The sequence below is a fragment of the Sinohyriopsis cumingii genome, chromosome 10, assembly GCF_028554795.1.
Source record: "Sinohyriopsis cumingii isolate HCF-2022 chromosome 10, ASM2855479v2, whole genome shotgun sequence".
NCBI lineage: Eukaryota > Metazoa > Mollusca > Bivalvia > Unionida > Unionidae > Sinohyriopsis > Sinohyriopsis cumingii.
The window spans coordinates 73,927,854-73,951,991 of record NC_142970.1 but is presented as its reverse complement, the minus strand read 5'-3'; the positions used below and the strand labels follow the sequence as shown (position 1 = coordinate 73,951,991).

General features: G+C 35.5%; 2 protein-coding genes across 4 annotated transcripts in view; one reads left to right on the top strand and one right to left on the bottom strand.

The window, feature by feature from the left end:
* LOC149790392 (integrator complex subunit 9-like) overlaps positions 1 to 17,312 on the bottom strand; it is a 61,946-nt gene extending 44,634 nt beyond the window's left edge. Inside the window, exons 1-5 of the mRNA XM_089972443.1 lie at positions 17,190 to 17,312; positions 11,579 to 11,706; positions 9,390 to 9,459; positions 7,732 to 7,800; positions 5,822 to 5,961 (exon numbers count right to left, since the gene is read on the bottom strand). Coding sequence (XP_089828569.1) covers positions 5,822 to 5,961; positions 7,732 to 7,800; positions 9,390 to 9,459; positions 11,579 to 11,706; positions 17,190 to 17,198 — 416 coding nt within the window. The 5' untranslated portion in view covers positions 17,199 to 17,312. The remainder of the gene's footprint in view (positions 1 to 5,821; positions 5,962 to 7,731; positions 7,801 to 9,389; positions 9,460 to 11,578; positions 11,707 to 17,189) is intronic.
* Positions 17,313 to 22,257: 4,945 nt separating this feature from the next.
* Positions 22,258 to 24,138, top strand: part of LOC149790391 (protein phosphatase 2C-like domain-containing protein 1) — a 41,124-nt gene continuing 39,243 nt past the window's right edge. For 2 of the 3 annotated variants that reach the window (XM_089972441.1, XM_089972439.1), the window contains exon 1: positions 22,258 to 22,320. The gene's annotated coding sequence lies outside the window, so the exon portion shown is untranslated. Of the gene's footprint in view, positions 22,325 to 24,138 lie in introns of all 3 variants that reach the window. The other variant, XM_089972440.1, reaches the window with a different exon arrangement.

The following is a 24,138-nucleotide window of genomic DNA, read 5'->3' as shown; positions in this document are numbered from 1 at the left end:
GGGCACATAAAAAGGTGACCTAGAACAAAGAGGTCCACTGCCACATTGAGTAAACCAAGGAGGTGAAGGAATTCCTGTGCTGATAGGATTTTCCTCGAGAGTAAATAAGTCACCATGTTGCGAATGTTCAATTCATGATCCTGAGGGAGATGAACCATGTTTTCCTGTGTATTAACTCCATACCTAGATGAACAACCTGTTGGGGGGGTACCAAGTCAGATTTGTCCTCGTTGGCAAGAAAGCCCAGATTGGTAAGTACCGTGACAAGGGCTATCATGTCATGATGTAAAAAAGAACTTACCAGATGTTTCTGAAGGATGTCTTACAGGTAACTTGATGCTGCCACTGTAGAAATGGTCCAGACATGCACCACGGCTCTATTCAGGAGATGAGTGAAGACCCAGGGGCTGATATTGAGGCCGAATGGCAGTGCCCTGAATTGGTATACCACATCGTTGTAGGCAAACCACAGGAACTTCTCGGAAGCCTGGTGATTAGGGACATGGTAGTAAATGTCTTTTAAATCCACGCCGATGGCAAAGTCTCCCTCTTGGATGGCATTTAGAATGTGCCATAGTGTTTCCATTGAGAACCAAGGAGCATGAATGAAGCTACTGAGGTCACTGAGGAAGTTCAGAGTGCCATTTGCCTTGGGAACCAAGAAGAGTCTGGAATAGAATCCCAGAGAAAGAGTGTTTGGAACAAGTTCTACCACCCTTTTCCAAAGAAGGCTGTCCATTTCCTGCTGTAATGTGGTGGCTTTGAGAGGAACCAATTGAACGTTGGTGAACATCAGAACTCTGGACAGTGATGGAAGAGCGTGAAAGGTGATGCAGAGTATCGCATAAACCACATACTGAGTCCAGGTATCACTGTGGCAAAATTTGTTCTATTCAGCAGTGAAGAAAAGAAGCCTTCCTCCAAGCGAGATGTCTGGAAAGGGTGGATTGGATATGGCATCATTTTTTACGTCTGTTGAGAGGAGAAATGCTGAGATGAACGAAAGGCTCCCTTCTCAGTTTTATTAGCTTTGCTTTGTGAGCACTGTGCCTTACACTGTGTGGGAGAAGTATCATCCAACTCATAAAAATGGGATAGATTACAGGATGTTTGACCCACGTAACCTGCCTATATATCTGTAGATTGAAATGGAAGTAATGGCTCTTGGTAAAGCTCCACAGGAGAAATAGATCAAAAGTCCGACAGGAATTGCCAGTAATATTGGGTCTGGAGGAGGTGACTTGGGTGCCAGGGCAGTTTCTGATCTTGTTGCTTTCCGGCACTTTGTGGCTTAAGAGAGAGAGGTCGAGTTGTCCCTCTTTTCCACCAATAATTCCTGCACAGATGAAAGGTCAGCCTGTAGACTGGCAATGTCATCATCTTTTGAATTCCGCCTCTGTGCTTTGCCCATAGTACAAACAAATAAGTATAATGAGCAGAAAAAATAAACATGAGGGTCCTAGCCCTGTCACCTTGTGTAGGTACTATCAGTGTAAGCCAAAGCTCAGCGTTGGCCCAGTAAGTGATAACAGGCAGTCTAATGTCAACAAACTGTATAGAGGGTATAATGCTAATAAATATACCATAACAAGCCTGCACCTGTCTTGTTTGGCTAGTGATACGGTGCAGAGCTGACCAAAAGAACATTACCTGGAAAAATATGTGTTAGCAGAGGAATTGTAACCAATACTACTTGTCGGAGAGGTCAAGGATGACGTGGACAGGTATAATCATTGAAGCGTGATGTCTGGACACTAAGACTGCCTAGGTTAAAGCAGACAAAGCAATAAAGGCTCTCTCTCTCTCTCTCTCTCTGTATATATATATATATATATATATATATATATATATATATATATATATATATATATATATATATTATGCATATTTAATTTAATTGCTTGTTTGTAAGTTTTAAAAAAAAAACTTCATTACATGATATTGTAATGTAACATTGTATGCTGGACCTGACCTTTCCAAAATTAAGTTTAATGCTGCTTGACCTGATTGACCTTTTTAAAATATTTTTTTCTATTTCATTTTATGTCAACAACTAATACATAGCTAAATTATTCTCTATGTTTATGATCTTAATATCAGAATTGATGTTAATATAAGAAGTAAATATATTTATTTAGGTCAGCATTTTGGACCTTCCTAAGTGAATTTTTACTGGTTATGGTTTTGATTTCATAAACAGCAGGATCATTGTAGAAAGTTATTTTCCATTAGAAAATGTTTTTTTTATTATAGAAAATACTAATTATGATGCATAGTCAAGTAGAGAACTTGTTGTTGTTGTTGTTGTTGTTGTTGTTGTGGGGTTTAACGCCATTTTTCAGCACACGATAGGCCATATATGGTGGCCAGTATTAATGGTGGAGGAAGAACCCGGGAAAACCCAGGAAAGAACCACCGACCCACGAGAAGCTACTGGCATGCTTTCTCACATATCTACATTGGCTGAATCTGAGACTCGAACCGGAGCAGACAGAGGTGAGATGGCAGTGATCCGTAACGGCGAACGCTTTAGACCACTCGGCCACTCGGGGCCCCCCAAGTAGAGAACTATATAATCTTGTAATTGTGAGGACTTGATCATTCATGCTTTAACATCTACAGTAGCTCTTTTAAGTAGTATTGTATGTTAAGACCAGGAGTTTGGGGCTTGAATCTCCTTTTGTTCAAATTATTGAATTCAAGTGATTATTTTCTCTGGAAATACAAAAGTGCTCTGATAAAATTCTTGGACAGAGAAATTCACTGGAATTGATAGTATATTCAAACCTGGAATTACATTTCTGTGACTCAACAAAAGACTGTCGACACATCAACACTTCAGTAGCTACCACAGACACGTCATCTATTTCAATTTTGGAATTTTTTTCCAGGACTTATACTTAATTTTATTTGGGACTTTAAATTATTAGGATTGTATCTGTAATTCTTGGATTATTTTGGGATTTGGTTCACAATACCGTAAGTTGTTTTTTGGTTCACAACACAGTAAGTTGTTTATTCTCATTTTTACTTTGTATTCTAGGGAAATACATTTTACTTGTTAAAATTTGTATTCTAGGGAAATAAATTTTATTTGTTAAATTTTACAAAGTTGTTGTCTTTCACTCTTTTCTGTTACTTATTTTAAAAGCATAGACTATGTAAATATCTAAGTACAAATATTCAAAATATATTGATAATACTACTTCCAAGGAGGCTCAGACATCCTATACAAGTGCAAGTATACAACTAGCTCATGGAAGCATGGCGCCAAATCACTTAAAATCCCATGCAATGAACACATGTCTGTATGTACCAGAAGAAGATTTAAAGACAAAAAAATGGTTCTGAAAGTTACATGGACCTATCCAGTGGAGATATAATGGCTGCCCATGCAAGTGACAAAGAGCTCTAAAAAAGTATATATATGCCAGATATGAACAAATGTCGGCAAAAGTGAGAAAGAAAAGTTGGAAATAGAGATGGAATAACTGGAATATCATTACCCATTGCCGCCAAGTCTTATAGGTAAGGGGAGATCACTCTGCCTGACCACTACATGGGTCGGCAGATAACTTTTAGCTCCCTTTAGCTAAAAGTAGTATCTGGGAGGACTGGTTTTGCGAGGTAGTGATAGTACTCCTAAGGTATTATGATAGGGTAATGTATTCAAAGAAGAAATGAAGCTGTAGACCTGGCGAAATGGATCTATCACTAAGATCTTCATAACTGTATGTTAAGATGAACACATCTATCAATGAGATCTCCATAATTGTAGAAAAATGAAGTTGTACACCTGACGGGATGGACAGATCTATCAGTACGATCACTGTAATTGTAACTGTATGTAACTGTAGGTAGGTTAGGATGAAACATCTGTCATTAAGATCTTTGTAACTGTCAAAAGATGAAGTCATAGACCTGGTGGCATGAACGCATCTTTCAGTAAGATCCCCTGATTGACATGGCTGAACATGCTGAATAGCTGGTTCAGCTGGCTGAACTAACCTAGATGGCCAAGCTCATACATACAGGGTGATTTATGCCACCTAGGCTGACTAAAAATGGTGGTACACTCCCTCATTGTTTTTTCTTTGCCTTGATCGATGAAACTGTAGTCTACACACTCTTGGACAATATAACACAAATACTGTATGGTACTGGCATAGTTCATTTTGTACATGCAAGGCATGATTCATGCGTGTCTTCCATAGCATTGAACTTGTTCAATTTATTAGACTTCAATGATAGGTTTCACTGAAAAGGTAAGATAAAACACAACAAAATAGTACAAATTAACAATGCAGATTGTTATTTTGTCACTAAAACAACACCTATTATTAACTGGGTGAGCAAACAATTAGGCAGTGTGCATGAAACTGAATAATGAACAGCAACATACATCAATGATGGCATGATGAACCATGTGATCTAAAAGTTGCCAAGTCTGAAAAGGTATACAGAATTTCTCAAAATACTTGCACAATATAAAAAAACAACATTTACCACCCACTTACAAAGGAATCTTAATCCACTTGTGAGCAAGGTTTCAGGGATGGTTTCCCCATTGGAAGTCTCTTGGTGGAGTTCTTCCTATTTCTTTGATCATTCTTGGGAAATCAAGACAGGGCTCAGGTTACTGGGAATATGAAGAACTATTCCATATTGCCCCAATAAGTGGTTAGGTAAACATGCCCTACATGGCCATCTACACAGTGGGTATATCAGACACTGAATGTCATCTACCCAGCCATCTGCATTGTGGTGAAGTTATAGACTATTACAACCAATACTGACATGAGCATAGTGGATAAAGAGAGGTGACTACAATCAACCTAACTATATACACAGTACAGATGTTAGTAGATGAATTAAATTACATGGCTTTGTGCACAGTAGGTGGGTGGGTGGGTGAATATAATCTACCAATGTAGGTGCATTGTGGGTGAAGGTATATTATCTATACATTTACATAGTGGGACAATTACATTATAGACATGTCAGCAAGTGAATAAACCATCTCCACCATGGACATGTCAGTAAATGGCTATGAACTACCTGACCATGTGATTGATGAGTAGATAATTGTTTACACAACCGAACTGACCAAGTGCATAGAGGGTATGTGGTAGATAAATTTTACCTGACCAACTACATGTTGGGAATATCAGGAGATGAATATAACCTGCAATGTGCACAATGAATGAGTGATTGGTAAAAATAACCTGCCTAACCATGTGCATTGTGGATGACTATAACCTACTATGCCAAGTGCATAGAGGGTATGTGGTAGATAAATTTTACCTGACCAACTACATGGTGGGAATATCAGGAGATGAATATAACCTGCAATGTGCACAATGGATGAGTGATTGGTAAAAATAACCATGTGCATAGTGGATGACTATAACCTACTATGCCATGTGCATAGAGGGTAGGTGGTGAGTCAATATTACCTACCTGGGCCTTTACACAGTGTGTCATTAGGGAATATAATCTACTATGCCATGTGCATAGAGGGTAGGTGGTGGGTCAATATTACCTACCTAGGCCTTTACACAGTGACTGTGTCATTCATTAGGTGAATATAACCTACTATGCCATGTGCATCGAGGGTAGGTGGTGGGTCAATATTACCGATCTGGGCCTTTACACAGTGTGTCATTAGGGAATATAATCTACTATGCCATGTGCATAGAGGGTAGGTGGTGGGTCAATATTACCTACCTAGGCCTTTACACTGTGAGTGTGTCATTAGGTAAATTTAACTTACCTGACCACTGGCTGCACAGTGGTTAGATGCGGGGGAAATATAACCTACCTGGCCATCTGCATGGTGGGTTCTGTAGCGTAGACGACCCCTTTGAAACCAGTGTATTCCGTGATGTAGGGTAAAGCCAGCATATTGGTACAGCTGGAGATCAGAATAGCATCCACCTGGGCCATGTCCACCATGCCAAGCTGAAGAAAAATGAATCAATGAACAAAGTGAGGCCAAAACAAATTTATTTTATCAGACTTTTTTTGTGTCCCTTCCAAAAGTTTTAAGAGGATAAAATTAAACGATATTCATATCTTATACACTATCTCGAGAAGGAAGCATATGATGTTTGATAGCCATGTTTGAAAAAGTACTTTTTTTATATAATTGTACCCTGTTATTGCACATGATTTAATAGAGTAGTGTTTTATTCAATTGGCTATTGAATTTTTCCTTCCTTGACACACACTTTGCAACACCCAGTGTGAAAGCATCAGATCTGATTGAAGATTACAGCCGATCAGCCTAAATAATGAAATATTTCAGGGTTTCCCAAAGGATTTTAAACTGAGGGGTCACTAATTCATGGGATGAAATTTCCAAGATTCTAGTTTTGAAGACTAGGAATCAAAATCTTAAACTTGAAAGTCAACTTATTTACATTCAGTGTCGACAGAGAAAGCATCAAATATTCTTGATTAAAACACAAACAACACAAATATGACAAAAAATATCAAGAGGAAACCAGATGAAATTTGAACATTACATATTAGATCAAAATGCTGTATTTACAAGGCACTATAGAAAAATATTACTGCCCACCCAATTAGTTTGCATACCCCCCAATAATTCTGCAGGCCATCAAATTAGTTCACTGACCACTCAATTAGTCTGCAGATCATCCAATTAATTCACAGACCACCCAATTATTTTGAAGACCATCTAATTTATTCACAGACCATAAAATTAGTTCCGAGACAAACCAGTTGGTCTGTAAACCATCCAATTAGTCCACAGACCATCCAAATAGTTCACAGACCATCCAATTAGTCCACAGACCATCCAAATAGTTCACAGACCATCCAAACAGTTCACAGACATCTCAATCAGGAATTTCGCAAAATGTCATTACTTCTTCAAATTACCTTTGCAAAAATGTATCCAAAGGATTACAATTCTACAGACACTGCTTAAATAAGTATAGATTATCTTATCTTAATAATCCAACACTTCAGACAAGGCAGAACATGTTAAACTGCCTGTAAAGACAAAGGTAAAGGTGCTGTTCTTCAACATTATCAGAAAAGCAGTTAAAAATACTGATCAATGTTTTCCAAACAAAGTTCTAAACTGAGCAACCAAAATGTAAGATTAACAGTTACCCTAGACACGAGGTTCCCAAAAAACTGTAGTATGTGGACCACTGATGGTCTGCTATCTCCATTCAAGCGGTCCACGGAACGGTTGCAAAAGTTACAAATCATACCATCAACATTAAGTGGTCTGCCAAGACTCTCAGCAATGTTCAAGTGGTCCATGAAAAAAAAAACATTTGAGAACCACCACCCAAGACAAGGGTAGTGGTACCTAACTAAAATAAAATCATTGTTGAAAAAACTTTCATGCTTTTGAAAACAACATCTAAATTTGAGGCGACTTTCCATGCATAATTCATGTCAGACTAGCAAGTCAATAACAGAATTGTTACCCCTTATAAAGACTATTTTTTGTTTTCAATTTGTTTTGTATCATGCCAGAACAATAATTAATTAACTTTACACAATGGTTCCTTGAATTCAAGTTGTATGTTTTTTAATACTGTGCAAAGCCGATGCTGTCTTCTAAACTTCCAAATGAATTTGATTTTCTCAATGAATGTATTTGCTTGTACCATGACATATGATAATTTAAAAGCTACAAATTTAAATTTAAATTAAATTAAACTTTAAAAAGTTTCTCATCATGCTCACCTCAGGTGCTGCAAATTCCTGTACCCCATCAACAAAGACTCTGTTTCCACACTCTCTCAACTCCTGACTCTAAAGGACAAAAGAAAGTTTAAAATATCATTATAAAAATAAAGGAACTTATTATCATTTTACATTCAATTTGAGGTGTACTGTTGCTCTTAAACCATTTCCTCCATTACTCAAATGGAACACCACTCTCCAAATCATTGATAGCTTTTAAGTCTTAATGGGCATTTAACATATTTGACTTCTATCAATATTTTGAATAGTTTTATTCATTGAACAATTAAGTATCTTAATTATTTGAAGAAATTATTAATTACTTCATTTGTGGGTTTTTCTCTCAGTATTTATCACACAGTTGGTATATTTTCAATACAGTGTGTGCAGTTTAATATTTTTGATATGTCAACAAGTTAACAAGTCACTTGATATCAATCTGATCGGTCCAAATAAGGCTATAAAATTCTTGCACAGTATTCTCTTTACTGACTGGCTGTGACTGAGGGAATTTTCCTTACCCCCATCTTATGGAACTTCTTTTTTCACAGTTACTGCAAAAAATTTGTCTGCCATGTTTCATGCTGACTACACAAGGGCATTGTATAAATAAGGTTACCTCTGTCAGAATATGATCAATTTACCCAATAGGGACTTGTTGCAAATATAGATGTGTTCAAATAGACATGTCTTGATGATTAAGACTCAGTCTTTTATTCACAAGTTGTGTTTCACAGCATTCATAACCCATCAAACTTTAAACAAATGCAATTAATTCCAACCTGAGAGTAAAATATCCAATTTACTATCTCAACTCACTTACAAGTGGGGGCCCCGAGTGGCCGAGTGGTCTAAAGTGCTCTCCGTTACGGATCACTGCCATCTCACCTCTGTCTGCGTGGGTTCGAGTCTAGGATTCGGCCAATGTGGGTATGTGAGAAAGCTTGCCAGTAGCTTCTCGTGGGTCAGTGGTTCTTCCCGGGTTCTTCCTCCACCATTAATACTGGCTGCCATATATAGCCTATCTTATGCTGAAAAATGGCGTTAAACTCCACAACAACAACAACGACAACAACACTTGCAAGTCTAATCCAACTTAAAACTACACAGACCCTGATCTGCTATCACATCATGTGCAAGCAGATCCAGGTCTAAGCAGTTTGTCACTAGAACAAACAACATAGACCCTGATCTGCCAGTGCACTTTCAAAATGCAGATCAAGGTCTATATTGTTTTCAGTTTTACTTTACCTAAAAGCAAGATTATAAGAGTAAATCCCTGATTTACGCACATACTGCATTCCTCAGAAACCTCATGAATGCTGAATTTGTGCAACTCAAATCCATCCAATCACTGAGGGAGCAAAATCTTCATCCAGTTCGAACACATAAAAAAAAGTAATTCCTGCTTAGGACACATGCTGAGTGTTTGTGTATATATACAAATTAAGCATGTCCCAGGGTGCATTTCTCTGCTTTGGTGTTAATATTAATTCACATAGAAGGAAAATGTGACATGTAGTTAAGACAAATTCATGTAAATCGGGAGTTTACTGTACAGTATTTAATTGTTATCTAGCGCTCTGATGATTGCAGAAGCATTAATTAGTGAAGGGCCGTAAATCTCAACACGAAGTTGTTTTTTTTAATAAACTAACCAGTTCTTCTCCTTGCTTGCCAAATTTTTCTGTAGCCAACAACCAGTGTGCAAGCTTGTTAAGTCGAGACCTAAAAGAAAAAAATGGAAACATTATTTACCTGGTCAGAAGAACTCTGTTAAAACAATCATTCATAGGGTTAAAATAAAGACCTTTTATAGGTCATCAACTAAAGTTTGGTAGTAAATGACGTTTAGTCTTAGTATCTTAAACTGACTATACAATAACAATAATCCGGAATTTCATTATTATTACCCCACTTTCTGAAATAGAAAATGGGGGGAAGGATAATTATGTCATTCTGTCTGTCTGTCTGTACATCTATCCATCTGTCCTCCAGTACTGCTCCCTGAAGTGGCAAAGCTTGGGGATATGCTGTTATGTATATTTTATTTCATTGTTTATTTATTAGTGTTAAATATTTTGAATTCCATTACATGTACATGTTATTGTAATGTAATATTTTTACTGGACGTGATTTTTTTTCTCAGAATTAAGTTCAGTTTTGTTTGACTTGATTGATTATGTTTTATTTCATTGACGTAAATACATAATAATAGAAACATTGTATCTAGTTGCTGACCTTAAAATCAGTGACAATTTTGGTAAACAACTTTTTAAATAAAAAAAAAATCTTTCTCTGAACATGAATCATTTAGTTGAGTCAAGGTCGTACCTGGACTACATAATGTGAGGTATGGTTAATTTGTAACAATCTGAGAAATCAAGCTGGTTTATGTTGTGTCCAGTCTGGGGCTGAATTATTATTTTCTTCAAATTATTGAATTTCAAGTGATTGTTTTCCTTGGAAATAAAAAAGTGCTCTAAATTGTTTCTTGGACAAAGACATTTACCAGAATTTATATGGAATTAAAAAACTAGATTAATATTTTCTGTGATTCAACAAGAGAATGTTGACACATCAGTACAAAGCTGACTTCTGCATATGTCAATGCCTTCCCTCTTGGATTTTCATAGAGATTTGAACTGTGATTCACTTATGACTTTTCATTAATAGGACATGTCTTTTTTAATTCTTGGATTAAAATTTGGATTTAATTAATATTACCATAAGTTCTTTTTTCTCTTTTTTTTACTTTGTAGTCTAGGGAAATAAATTATTTGTTTAATTTTACAAAGCTTGTTGTCTCAGCTCTTTTCTGTTACTTATTTTAAGAGCGTAGACTCATAACAATGCAAATGACTTTCTGGTCTACTAAAAATGTCAAAAGATTGGTCTGATACATTTGGCTCATTTCAAGGTGATAAATGTAACCCAAAAGATTTCTGTTACCAATGTGTTTGGAAATAAGGAACTCATCTCTAATAATTACTCACATGTATTTCACTAAAAACATTGTAACAAAATATAACACTGGTGGTGTTTATTACTGATTGCTTACATGATAATTATACCCTGCTCTTCTACCTTTGTGTTCTGTTCTATCAACAATAGCACTTACTTTTTTCTCACCTACATATATATCTCTAAAAGAACTATATATATATATATATATATATATATATATATATATATATATATATATATGCATAAGTTATCTATTCTGTAAACTTTGATAATTGGCATGTTTTTATGTGCCACCAAAAAAACCTTATATTTTTGTTAAATGAATGTAAGAATTTCAAGAACAAAACCCATATTTCATTCTACCTTTCTTCTGCACATTTTTTAATGTAATATTGTTTTCCAATAATTTGAGAAAGCTCTAATTTCCCAAGAGCATGTTCACTTTTCCAGTCAGCTTGTCCAGCCTTGTCATGTAATTTTAGGTTTTGCTAATAAGAACAAAACAATTTGTAGGAGTCTGACAAATATTTAATATCAACAAGTTGTGCCATTTTTGTAAAAATAACAATAAAAATATTTTTAAAAATATTTTTTTAAAAACTTTACACATAAAACTCTTTTGACCCAGAGCTCTGTTACACATTTTCCAGTTATAATACTCATCACCAAAGAATGAATTAATACATAATTGAAATTTTTCTACGTCAAATGGGAATATAGTCTGGACCAATCATTGTAACGTAAATAATATTTATCAGAATCATAACCCATTTAATCATTATTGCACATGTCACACTGAAAATAAGACCTATATAAACTGGAATCATGAGACTTATTTCTGGCCCCATGGATTTCCAGAAATGCAAATTAACATAATTACCGTGCCACGACTGGTACTGGAAGGTAACTAAGGATCTGAGCAATGTCAAGTGCACAGTCCAACATGAGAGTGACTCCCTTGAAATACAGGACAAAACATGGCTTACTGGGTTGATTAGAGAGACACAGCTGAAAAATAAATTTAAAACTGTTATGAGATAATAATAATAATAATAAAAATAATAATAATATTGATAATAATAATAATAATAATAATAATAATAATAATAATAATATTGATAATAATAATAATAATAATTATCATATTATCACTGATGATAATGATAAAAGATGGTTAGCATGAATTATAACATTAATGTCAAGTGAATAAACTACCCCATATAATACTGAAGAGTATGTCAAATTCCAATCTTAACATAACAGAAATTATATGGCATTTTGCATGTGCTGTTAAACGTAGATGGACTGGTAGGCTCAAACAATCTTTCTTTTCCTAAAATTGAAAAACAATGTAATACAAAATCTAGTTTAAAAAATTTATATGTATGTACAAATTGCTGTGTTCAGCGATGTACCAAAATGTAAGCAGTTACTTTTGACTTGACCCCCAAACCCTTTCAGAAATGTACAGACATGTTGGTGGCTAGATCTGTTCTAGTGTCATTCTGGGATAATTATGTGTACACACTTCAATAAATGTTTTAGTGAAAGCTCCATGTCAATGCCACCATTATTTCATGAAAAACAGAGATATGATTTTTAATATGGTCAATAAGGCCTCCTTTGACTTGACACTAAATTCATGTAGGTCTATTGTTGTAACTCATTCACAATAAGGCCTCCTTTGACTTGACACTAAATTCATGTATGTCTATTGTTGTAACTCATTCACAATAAGGCCTCCTTTGACTTGACACTAAATTCATGTACGTCTATTGTTGTAACTCATTCACAATAAGGCCTCCTTTGACTTGACACTAAATTCATGTAGGTCTATTGTTGTAACTCATTTACAATAAGGCCTCCTTTGACTTGACACTAAATTCATGTACGTCTATTGTTGTAACTCATTCACAGTAAGGCTTCCTTTGACTTGACACTAAATTCATGTAGGTCTATTGTTGTAACTCATTCACAATAAGGCCTCCTTTGACTTGACACTAAATTCATGTAGGTCTATTGTTGTAACTCATTCACAGTAAGGCTTCCTTTGACTTGACACTAAAGTCATGTAGGTCTATTGTTGTAACTCATTCACAATAAGGCCTCCTTTGACTTGACACTAAATTCATGTAGGTCTATTGTTGTAACTCATTCACAGATGAGTTTTTGTCTGAGCAGAATCATTTCAATTAAGGACTTTAATGTTATCAGTGGTTTTAGTGTTTAAATCTTATGTCAATATGATCAGGAGAATATATATAACAAAATTCAAGATGGCCACTAAGGCAGTCATTTTGGAGGTTATATCAGAATCATTGTTGTGTTGTTGTTGTTGTGTTGTGGGGTTTAACGCCATTTTCCAGCACAAGATAGGCTATACATGGCGGCCAGTATTAATGGTGGAGGAAGAACCCGTGAAAACCGCGGGAAGAACCACCGACCCACGAGAAGCTACTGGCAAGCTTTCTCACATACCCACATTGGCTGAATCCGAGACTCGAACCCACGCAGACAGTGGTGAGATGGCAATGATCTGTAATGGAAAGTGCTTTAGACCACTCGGACACTTGGGGCCCCTCCAGAATCATTGTAATACACAACCAATTAAATAGAGCTTGAAGTGTTTCAAGGAACTAAATGTTGATACAGGGACAGCAAATCACAACGTGAATTTTATGATGGCTGTGGTGGTGGCCATACCAGGGGGATGTACTGTCCACATTTTCATTAATACAAACAATTTTTTGCAAGATCTGTTTTTGTGAAAACATCATGCAAATAAGATTATCGATTCAAAAGAAACAACAATAACAGAACTGTATAGGTTTCCACTGTATGAAGTCAGATCAGCACCATTTTCATTTTAAAAAGATAGATATCACAAAAACAAGATTTTCAAGAGGCCTACATGTTATTACCGATATGATGCATGTTATTACTGATATGATGTATGTTATTACTGATATGTTGTATGTTATTACTGACATCATGCTCATTTCATACCCTGTTTGAGTTCACATATAGTGAATAAATCCTTTGCAGCAAGAATGTGAGAAACTCATTTTTCAGTATGCAAAGCATGTTCGTTTGAAGTTGCTTATTGCAAATTTTTTATCATTTGCAACATTTCCTGAATACAGGATTGGAGATAGCTGAAAAATAACGTTCACAGGCAGGTAAATTGTCTTTTTTATTTGTTATTCATTACTTGTTTAGTACTGCAAGAATACAGTCTGCCAGAATATGTAAAATTACCAAACTCTCATTTTACTTCTGTCTCATGAGATGGAGCCACTCAAAATGATCTTATCATTTCCTTTATAAATTTTTTTTTAATTTCATAGAAATGTTCACAATATAGGTTCAGTCGGAATGAAGTCACATGCTTAGTGACTTATTTCTGCCATACTGCAAGCTGAAAACCATCTCTTAGTAACTGTAGCTTTATATATGTTCAATATTACAAACCACTTGATTTTACCTTTATTTTGTTTATTTTTTTCTCCTTTCAATTAGGAACAACTGCAAAGTCTTCTCTAAAATCAGGATATAAAACCAAAAATGTGTGTCTATCTAATTACTGTTATAGGTTGACAAGGTGTGGGGCTGCAGTGGTGTATGTGTCCACGTCAATATCTGTCAATTAGTGTCAAGACAGTTTGTTATTTGTTATTTTGATTTTTAAAATTTCAGTCATATCGCTACGTTGTCTGAATGTGCCAGTTTATAGTGATGTCTAGCACTGTGGCATCATGCCGCATGATGTCCCACCCAGTCACATTATCCTGACACCAGGCCGACCAGTCCTAACACTAACCTCTTAATGCTGAACGCCAAGCGAGGCAGCTGTTAGTACAATTTTTGTAAGTCTTTGGTATGACTCAGCCAGGGATTGAACCCATGACCTCCTGCATCCAAGGTAGACGCTCTAACCACTGGGCCACCAGAGCAATAAAAAAATGTTTTAATGATAATAATAATAATAATAATAGTAGCAGTATACTGTAGTTTATTGATACAAAGTTTTAATGAGATTATTATTATTACTATTGTTATTATTATTCAACATGTTACAATTATGTTTTACAGTCTACATAATTTTAACTGCAAATCTTCGGCATATCTAAATTTTTTCAATAAATTTCACCCACACACTATGCAGGTCACATAGAATAATTATAGCTTTTTCACCTTCGCAGTTGTAATAATGCAGTGAAAATGTCTGGATGTGAAAAAGTGCTCGGATTTCTGACCAAACCTATCCTCCAACTATAAGGCTATAGTAAGGCATACTTACAGTATTTGCACAAGCCCGGACACCAATTTCCACATGCCCAAAATTTCATCTTTTTTAATATTGTCACACAATGTTACAATAGCTATAATTTGAATAATGTTGTTGTTGTTGTTGCAGGATTTAACGCCATTTTTCAGTACATGATAGGCTATACATGGCGGCCAGTATTAATGGTGCAGGAAGAAACTGGGAAATCCCCGGAAAGAACCACTGACCCTTGAAAAGCTACTGGCAAGCTTTCTCACATACCCACATTGGCCGAATGCGAGACTTGAACCCACACAGACAGAGGTGAGATGGCAGTGATCCATAACGGTGAGTGCTTTAGACCACTCGGCCACTCGGGGCCCCCAAATTTGAATATAAATTTGATTGGGTTCAAAGGGGTTTGAAGGGCAATGGAAGTGTCATTTAGTGTTTGTCGCTGCGCTAGCGTGCTTCACAAAGTAAAACTCCATCAACCAACTTAGAGTTCTGAAATTTAGTTTTGTTGGGCTTTGCTGATAGCTAACCTAAATCAGCTTCAATAATGAATTACACTTGAACATTATTCTGACAAATGAAATGATCATGCTTTGCATTCTATATATGCAGCATAATCAGACTTCAAAGAAACGTTGCCGCTGTTCACAAACTTGTCAAAATATAATACATATGGCTCAAACATTCTATTTCTAGGCAAAATGTAATAACTTTTGTTCTTTTAGATGCATCTAGCACCTTCTTGATTTATCTATAATAATTTGTTCCACTTCTTGATCCTACCTATGCAAATTAGCACAATGGAATTGCCCACTGCAGTCTTCAAACAAATCTCACTAGCTATTGTCACCCAGTTAAGTAATATGTGAAATGGTGGTTTATACCTGACCTCTTTGCCTTTAATTGCCACTGTTTAAATTGCCCAAGGGATAGTTTTACATCAGCTCCAATCATGACTGTATACTGTTTATACATGTGCAACACGTAATGAGCATATACTAAAAGTGGTGTATTTTTTTTTCTTCAGGGAAGGTTAAGATTACTGAAAATTTTGTTTTCTTAAAAAACATGACCATGTCTGGGGCTTGAGGAATATAAAATCAAAATTGTAGCTTGACATGCCATGCTTGAACCTCATTAAAATAATATCTCAATTTCACCAAGGACATTGATCAGATTTAGATTGAACTGTGTTATGGCAAGTATGTCAACATCTAGAAAATACATTTACACATGTCATCAGCATGATCAAAGTTTTCTCAACAGGCACCTCACTAAGAACCAGGACAGGCTCGATCTAAAATTAGCGGGGCCCTGGGAATCAGGAATTATGATTTTTTGAGCATTGCATACATGGACGTTAAGAAGAAATTAATGATTCATATTAGAATTATTTATTGTTATATAAACCATTGTTACCATTTATTGTGATCATATATTTCTTTTCTCATGTCTACAATGGCAGTGTGTGATGCTGTGATCAACTGCTCTGAAACAGATGATGTTATAAACAAAAGAAAGCAAACTGTGGTACTCATTAATAAACTGTCATGGAACATGTCCACAGCCATGAATAGTTTTAAGTTTCGAATATTGTAACAGGTATAATGATGATTCTAAGTGTTAATGAACTCTTAATTATAATTACATTTTTACAAATCATTCCATGGTTTGTTCTTAAGGGCTCCAAAACGGATATCAAGAGGATACATATGTCTGAAATGATTTAACTCCAAAATCTATGGAATAAATGAGATTATCAAAGATGGTGAACTACATCGTATCTGTTGCTTAAAAATTTAATCACCCATGCAAATATGGCGACAGTGTTACTAAAGAAATCACCTTGTGATATGAAACACCAACATGTCAGTGTTTTGGATCTCCTGGCGACAATCAGGTTAGAAACTATTACTAAATTGAAAATATTAATGACTAGGTTTTGTGCATTTTTGATATACTTGATGACTTTTGATTTTTTTTAACTTTTTATTACGTCGGTGGGGGTGGGTACAAACAAACGGGCATGTGTATGATCAATACAGGTCTTCGTAAAAAAAATAGAAATAAAAATATTCAAAAATAATTTTACAAAAAACAAAAAATGAGCAAACAGTGAACTTCCAATTTTTATCATAAGGATAGTGGTTTTGCAACAGTGACACCAAACGTATTTATGAAACTTCGAGATTAATCGTCAGAGGCATACCAATTTCATTTTTAGTTGTTATACAGGATATTTTTATACATCCTACTTCAGACCAGCGATTAGCGATTCAATGGAGGCCGCCATTAAAAACCGAATGAATTGTTCCCCTTGCATTTGGTAGACTGGTTTTCCAAGGTAACTAAACTAAAACTAAACTAATTAGAGATTTGCGGAGTCGAAAAATAGAAGCCGAGGGCAAGATTAGGAAACGACAGAGATAAGGACCGTATTTTAAAAAATAACACAGCCATAGATCGACTGAACCTGGTTAGGAGAGCTACAATATCAAATTTTGGCGTGGAGGAGGGGAGGCTGGGATTTTCTTTCCATCCTGGATATCTTTTTTTCTTTTATTTCAAGATAATATTTTCATTAGTTGATCGATAGAATTCGAATAAGTACTTTTTAAAAAAAATATAAATCAAACACAGCATTTTAAGTTATTTGGGAGTCGGACATTTTTTAAATTCTCCCCCCCCCCCACAACCCCGCTCCCGCCCACCCTCAGAAAATAAAGTACAAAACTGACTGGAGCACACCGCACACGCGTAGAAAGCATAACGCCAACCATACTGGAAATACTTGGAGAGTATAATTCAGGTTGGCGACGCAATTAGTGACCACAAGCCGTGAAACAAGAAGACGTTCTGGTCGTTTATCAAACCCCTAGGAAGGACAAATGAGGCACGGCTCCCCTCAAGTTCAACTTCAAAATGCTCGATAACCCAAAGGATAAAGCATACATACTCAATAAATAAGTCAATATTTTCACATGAAGTTGATATATATACAATCCTATACCAGTAGGCTAGCTCTAGCCAGCAATGCCAGATTGTGTTGCCATTAATGTCAGGGTTAACAAATTGCTGAAGAATATTTACCTGCATAAAGTGCAAAGGGCAGATATGTTACCAGCGCGACTACAGAAAGAGTTGACAAAAGTAACACTACCGCTGTCATCTTTCTGAAAATACCTGCCTGTGGGGTAGTACCGGGAATTCGGAAGCCAACCAATGTTGCATTTATCTTCAAAGAGAGAGAGAGTTAATATCAGTGACGAACACAAAGTGTCTTCTAATCCGATAAATGAACGCCCCAAACCTGTATTGATAATGATGGACGATATGTGGGTATGATGTCTCCTGTTCATTAAAATGTGCAATTTTGTTGTGTGCAAATTTTTCTGGAGCAATCTGCGTACACTTTAAGCACAAACAGGCAATTAATAATAGCCATATCTAGCGCTAAATTCAAAATGGTCACAGGAAAGAGGGTTGTGCTATTCAACTTGGATTTACAAGCCACCAAACATAGGCTTTCTCCGGAAACATAATGCACATGCCACCAAATGAACCCTTCAGGCGAAGGTAGCTCTACAACCGCAAGAAATACCAGTAAGTGTTTAAAATGTACACTGATGTGTGCAGCCAAAACTTCATGCAGAGTTTTGCAGGTTTTAACGAATAGTTGATATCATCCCCATAACCGCCAATCAATATCATCACTACAACAGCTCCCATAGACAAGGGGTGACCACAAGATCTTGGATCTCCTTGATGTTTTTCTAATGCGATCGACCGGGTACAATACTGCTGTTGGTTTAATAAGTTGGACTACCGTGGTGTCAGAGGATCAGCCCACGAATGGATTAAGTCTTTCCTGTTGCGATTCAGGAAGGCAAGAGCGGAATTTGCCTATTTGGTGATGACACATCTACATATAAATTCCAAGCCAAGATTCCGAACTTCTAAAAGAGTGACGTCTGTAAGGTGAAGTTGATTATATTTGCAACATCACAATGGAGAGAATGTTTGCATACTTTTATGTTATTTTCAAGTAAGGTGGCTGAGAATTTCTTTGGATAGTGTACTTGTCTAAATTGTACATGATCTAAACATACACTACCTAAAATGATTTTTCCATTGTGCTAAAAAAATTGGCCCGGAACAAACTTCCGGTTTTGAACCTATATCAGAGACGATAGCACCTAAGTACTTTAAGCTTGTAACTGTGCCCAACTTCTGTCCATTTCTTTCGGATGCCATTCAGGTTGCTTGTCTTTAACTTCGTCTTTTCAGCGCTGATCTCCATCTTATAAATTACTGATGCTTGGCTAAAACGGTTCATTAAGGTTTCCAATTCTTGTCCATCTCCTGCTAAGCCATCTATATCATCAGCGAAACGCAGGTTGGTAATTTGTCTGCCTCCGACACTGACACTACCCTCATGGTCTTCCAAAGCATCAGACATGATCCTTTCCAGGTAGTTGTTGGCAAGAGTAGGTGAAAGAAGGAACCCCTGTCTCACTCCGACTATATTTTTGAACCAGTCTCCTATGATTTAAAGACCACACCCACTAGGGTTTCCTTGAGGCGTTGAAGATCAATCCGCTAACAAACTGCTAAAAAAGTAATATACTAAGGACCTTCCTTATACTTCAATATGATAATTCAACCTAGGACAACATATAAAAACCTAACATCGTCACTATTGAAGCTTGTCCGGAGAACAGCAGCCATACTTTTGATGAACAACTACCGTCGTACCAGAATTTTAAAATCCATGCTGAACCAGTTGGGACAGGAGATCTTGCAAATAAGACAAGATAAAGCCAGAGACATAATGACGTTCAAGGTTAATACACCTTCCTACCGATATCCTGTACCTATTAATGATACCGCTTGGGGACACTGCATGCGATTCCGATATAAACTAACAACTTCCCCCGTCTACAGAAACAATGCCTTCCTCCTACCCATCAGCTTATGGATCATCGTCCTTGATAGTAGTATATGCCAGCACATACCGGAATCTATCAAAGACATGTCGGAAAGGTACAAATATTACAGGTAATATAGCTGACCTTTCGGATGAGCGCGGTAGCTGTCTCTTTTGCATTACAAAAATTATACGACGTGATGACCTGTCTAATCACCCAGATAGGACTAAATATTGAGGGACCGACGGCACCGACCATTTAACTTTCGCGCTGATGGAGGATGGAGTGGGGCCTGAAATGTTCATTGGTGCCAAGTAGGGATATTGTTTCTTTTTACAGTCATATAATTTTTTTTCAAATAATATAATGGATATAATAGTTTTCAAGCTATTTTAGAACCAGTAAAAAATTTTTTTTTAAAAGCCCTACCACCTCAACCACCCACCCATCCCCTTCCCAGAAAATTAAATGATCTGTCCTTTATCTATACATCACATGTTGGCCAAACGGTCTGACGGAAGACAACTTTCACCTTATATCATACAATTATTTCAGTAACTTTAACATTGTTCACAATCTTCATTCAATTTTCATCACATACTTGGAATCATCTTTAAAGCACTATGACTTTTATCTTCAAGCGCCGATCACAAAGAATTAGTTTCGATAGTTTTATTGTGCTAAATATTCTGTGATTTTCTGAGAGGTCAATTATTTTATCTTATATGATTGTCCACATTTTATGTCAGAAAGTGAAATAAGACAAACTGACAAAACTCAAGATGGTGGTATTCCGTGGAACAATAATGTATGCTTCCTTTGCGAAATTGTAGTGGAAAGGGCATTTTACTAATTTAACGGTGAAAGTGACATAATTTATAACAAATGCATTTTGTTATTCCTTTAAATACGTTTGCTTACATGTCATTCAGTCTTTACATATGTTTTAAATATACTTTTATTGAAGACAAATAGATTCTATTCTCAGAAGATGTTTTATAGATATAATTGTTATGTATATTTAATTTGTATTGTGTGCTTGACGTTTTGTCCATGATTGAGGAGAAAGTTTTGGTATCTACCTGATTTATGTCAAGTTTGTAACCTAAAAATAGTTGTTTACTGATATTTGAGGTCAAGGCCTACTTAAAAAGAAAAAGAAATTTAGAATCTTCTGGAAGAGAATTTCTGGCCAACATCCTGGTACTGTGTGTGTCTAATGTTTTCATATAAGGTTGTTCTGAACAAAATTAATTTATTCATCGTTTAGGTTCAGCCTCTAGAATTATTTACTGTTGTGTTCATATATCATTTATGAGGAATCGTTTATTTAAGATTAATCATTGGAATTGCAAAGTGCTCATTCACATTTTGGACAAAATAACTAATTTGGTATTATTGTGATTCATTACAAGACATTATAGATTATATCACTGTGATACATTAAGATTGTTGGTACATCAGCTCATTAAAGTCTATTGGTACATCAGTACATTCAGTATTGGAATTCGTTCGAAGCGCTCTCTTCTTTTGGACTTGTGAAAGAACTTCTAGGATTAATCGATATTAAATTCACGATATTGTAAGTTAATCTTAAACTTTAATTTTGTAACTTGGAGAATTAAATTTAATGTGTTGCTTTTAATAAACTTCTTGGTTTTGCTTGTTTATGTTACTTAGTTTAAGACCATAATTTCGTCTATTTGTAGAAACAGTTTTGCAGCAATAAATGTTAATGTTTTAAAGTTAGTCTTTAATTTCAGAATTTGACTTTAAAACTGAGAACTCTAAGCACTCGAATGTCCCTAATGATGACACAGCTGCTTTGGAGCCAGAAAGAACGATTGAAAAATAATAAATAATCGATATTCATATATTTCTTATTTTTATTTATTATTATGGTCCTTTATTTTTATTTCTTTGTTTTTGTTTATTTATTTTGGCTAATTCTAGCAATGACCAATGTGTATGTAGATGCATTTGGGCATGGTAGAAGAAACTGTAAAGTGGGTATAGTTTTTGAATTATTATAGATCATTCCGGCCAGGCTAGTCATGGTTTAAGGTACACTTTTTATCTCAAGTATTGCGAATACATCACTCAATATTTTCCTCGTTATTATCTTAAATAAATCTTCAGTGAAAGTCCCTGCACCACCCATTCACGTTTCGTCGCTTCTTTGCGTCTTTTTCTTTCTTTCTTTCTTTCGAGTTTTATTTAAAGGAGACTACTTGCAGAACCACTTCGCCAACCAGTCAAGATTTTAGACTGGTATACTATTCATTACCTTTAAAACAATTTTATAAGAAAAGTTGTTGAGCCCGTCAATGTTTACTTTTCACTTGGAAACGACAAATAGGTCAGTGGTAAATTACGTGGGCACCTGACTGTTAGCATTAACCTTTCCTGCTCGTAGGTATATCTAGAAATGAATATCAATTAAAAAAGAAAACTATTCAGACATAGCTTATGAAATACACCGTTGACGTTTTATACATACACAGTGGAATTAAGTGTTTCATTGAATATAAATGAAAAAAAAACCGCGGTCCTAAAATCTCGCTGAAATGCGGGAATCTTCGACCACCATCTCAAGAAATTAATATTCCAGAAGGAAGTCAGCGATGCAGAATATATATATATATATATATATATATATATATATATATATATATATATATATATATGAACAGCAACACATTCAGTGCATTTATTCAGTTTTTAAAACTTTGTACTATGTTTGTTTAAGTGTTTACTTTGTTTCTGCACCTTTCAGTTGTTAATTTTATAACTTGCCTTCCACAGTCGTGGCTAACCTATAGTATTGCACACCCTCTCGTTTGTGTGTATCCCCCCCCACACACACACACACATTGATTTAAGAAAAGAAAAGCATCAAGGATATAAAAAATGCACAAAACAGTCATTTCATTCTAATCTGATTGTCACCAAGGGTCTCTAACACAGTCAAATTATTGGTGTTTCAAAGCAAACAGAAGCTCACGATGTAAATAAGCAAACAGACTGCTTGCTGTCCATTTCTGGTTTCTATAATGGTCTATTTCAGTAAAAACTGCGTCAAATATTTATAAGGTCTAGTTTAAAAATTTCAAAACCAAATTGAACAGCTATATTGGAGGAACTCTTGGAAACGTTTATTCAGGGAGATGTAAATCCAAAATTTACCCAAAAAAATTGAGATTGTCAGAGATGGTGTACTACATTACATCTGTTGCTTGAAAATATAGACTGGCCCTTGCAAATATTGTGACCAATTGTTGCTAATAAAACCTTTTTTTTATTGTTGGTTGACAGTGTTTGGTACCCCCTGGCAACAATCAGGGTAGAACTTATAAATCAATGAATGAAATCACTCAGTTTTGTGCATTTTTTTATTCATTGATGCCTTCTGTTTTTAAATATGGTACTGTAGTGTGGTACAAACAAACAGGATGGTGTGAGAATACTATAGTCACTTTGATGTCTTCTGGTTTCATTAATGTGTGGAGCCATGCAGTTCTAAACAATTATTGTCAGAAAAGTGAACTGCAATTAAATTATTATTATATTAAATCTATCCCAGAGATCCCAATGGACATAAATTAATTTTATGGCAAGGAAAATTGATGATGGGTTCTATAAATTTTGCTAAGTTTGATTGCCAATTTGTATTAGAATATCTGCACATTATGTATATCTCTGCTCCATGAGCTCAGATTGTTCTGGGAAATAGAAGAAAGAAATGTTAGGTGCTACTGTCCTTTACTTCTCCATATTCATTAAGTTATGCTGAGATCCATTACACCATGGTGGTTTTCATTAGAAACACTATTAGAAACCTTTGTAGTGGTATTGTTGTGTTTCTTATGATATTTTACAGTTGCAGTTTTGTGTGATGACTTGACCTAATGTTTAAAAGTTAAACTGTCAAAGCATTGGCATGTTTTAGACCAAGGAAGTGACTATTGAAATATGCAATCTATCTGAATCAGTCACAACATAATCAACAAAAGGACTGTAATTACCTAGTGATGCAAAATTTGTAATGTTTCTGTGAAGAATATATATAATCTTATTTTTAGTTAAATCTTCTGGATATAAGTTAGTTAAATCCCAATAACCAATTAGTAACTAATTGTTAGCAAAGAGGCAGAAACTCAGAAGAAAATAATGACCCTGAAAATGAAGGTAATGGTCTTAACAGTTAATTCAGTGAAGCTCCTGTAGAGA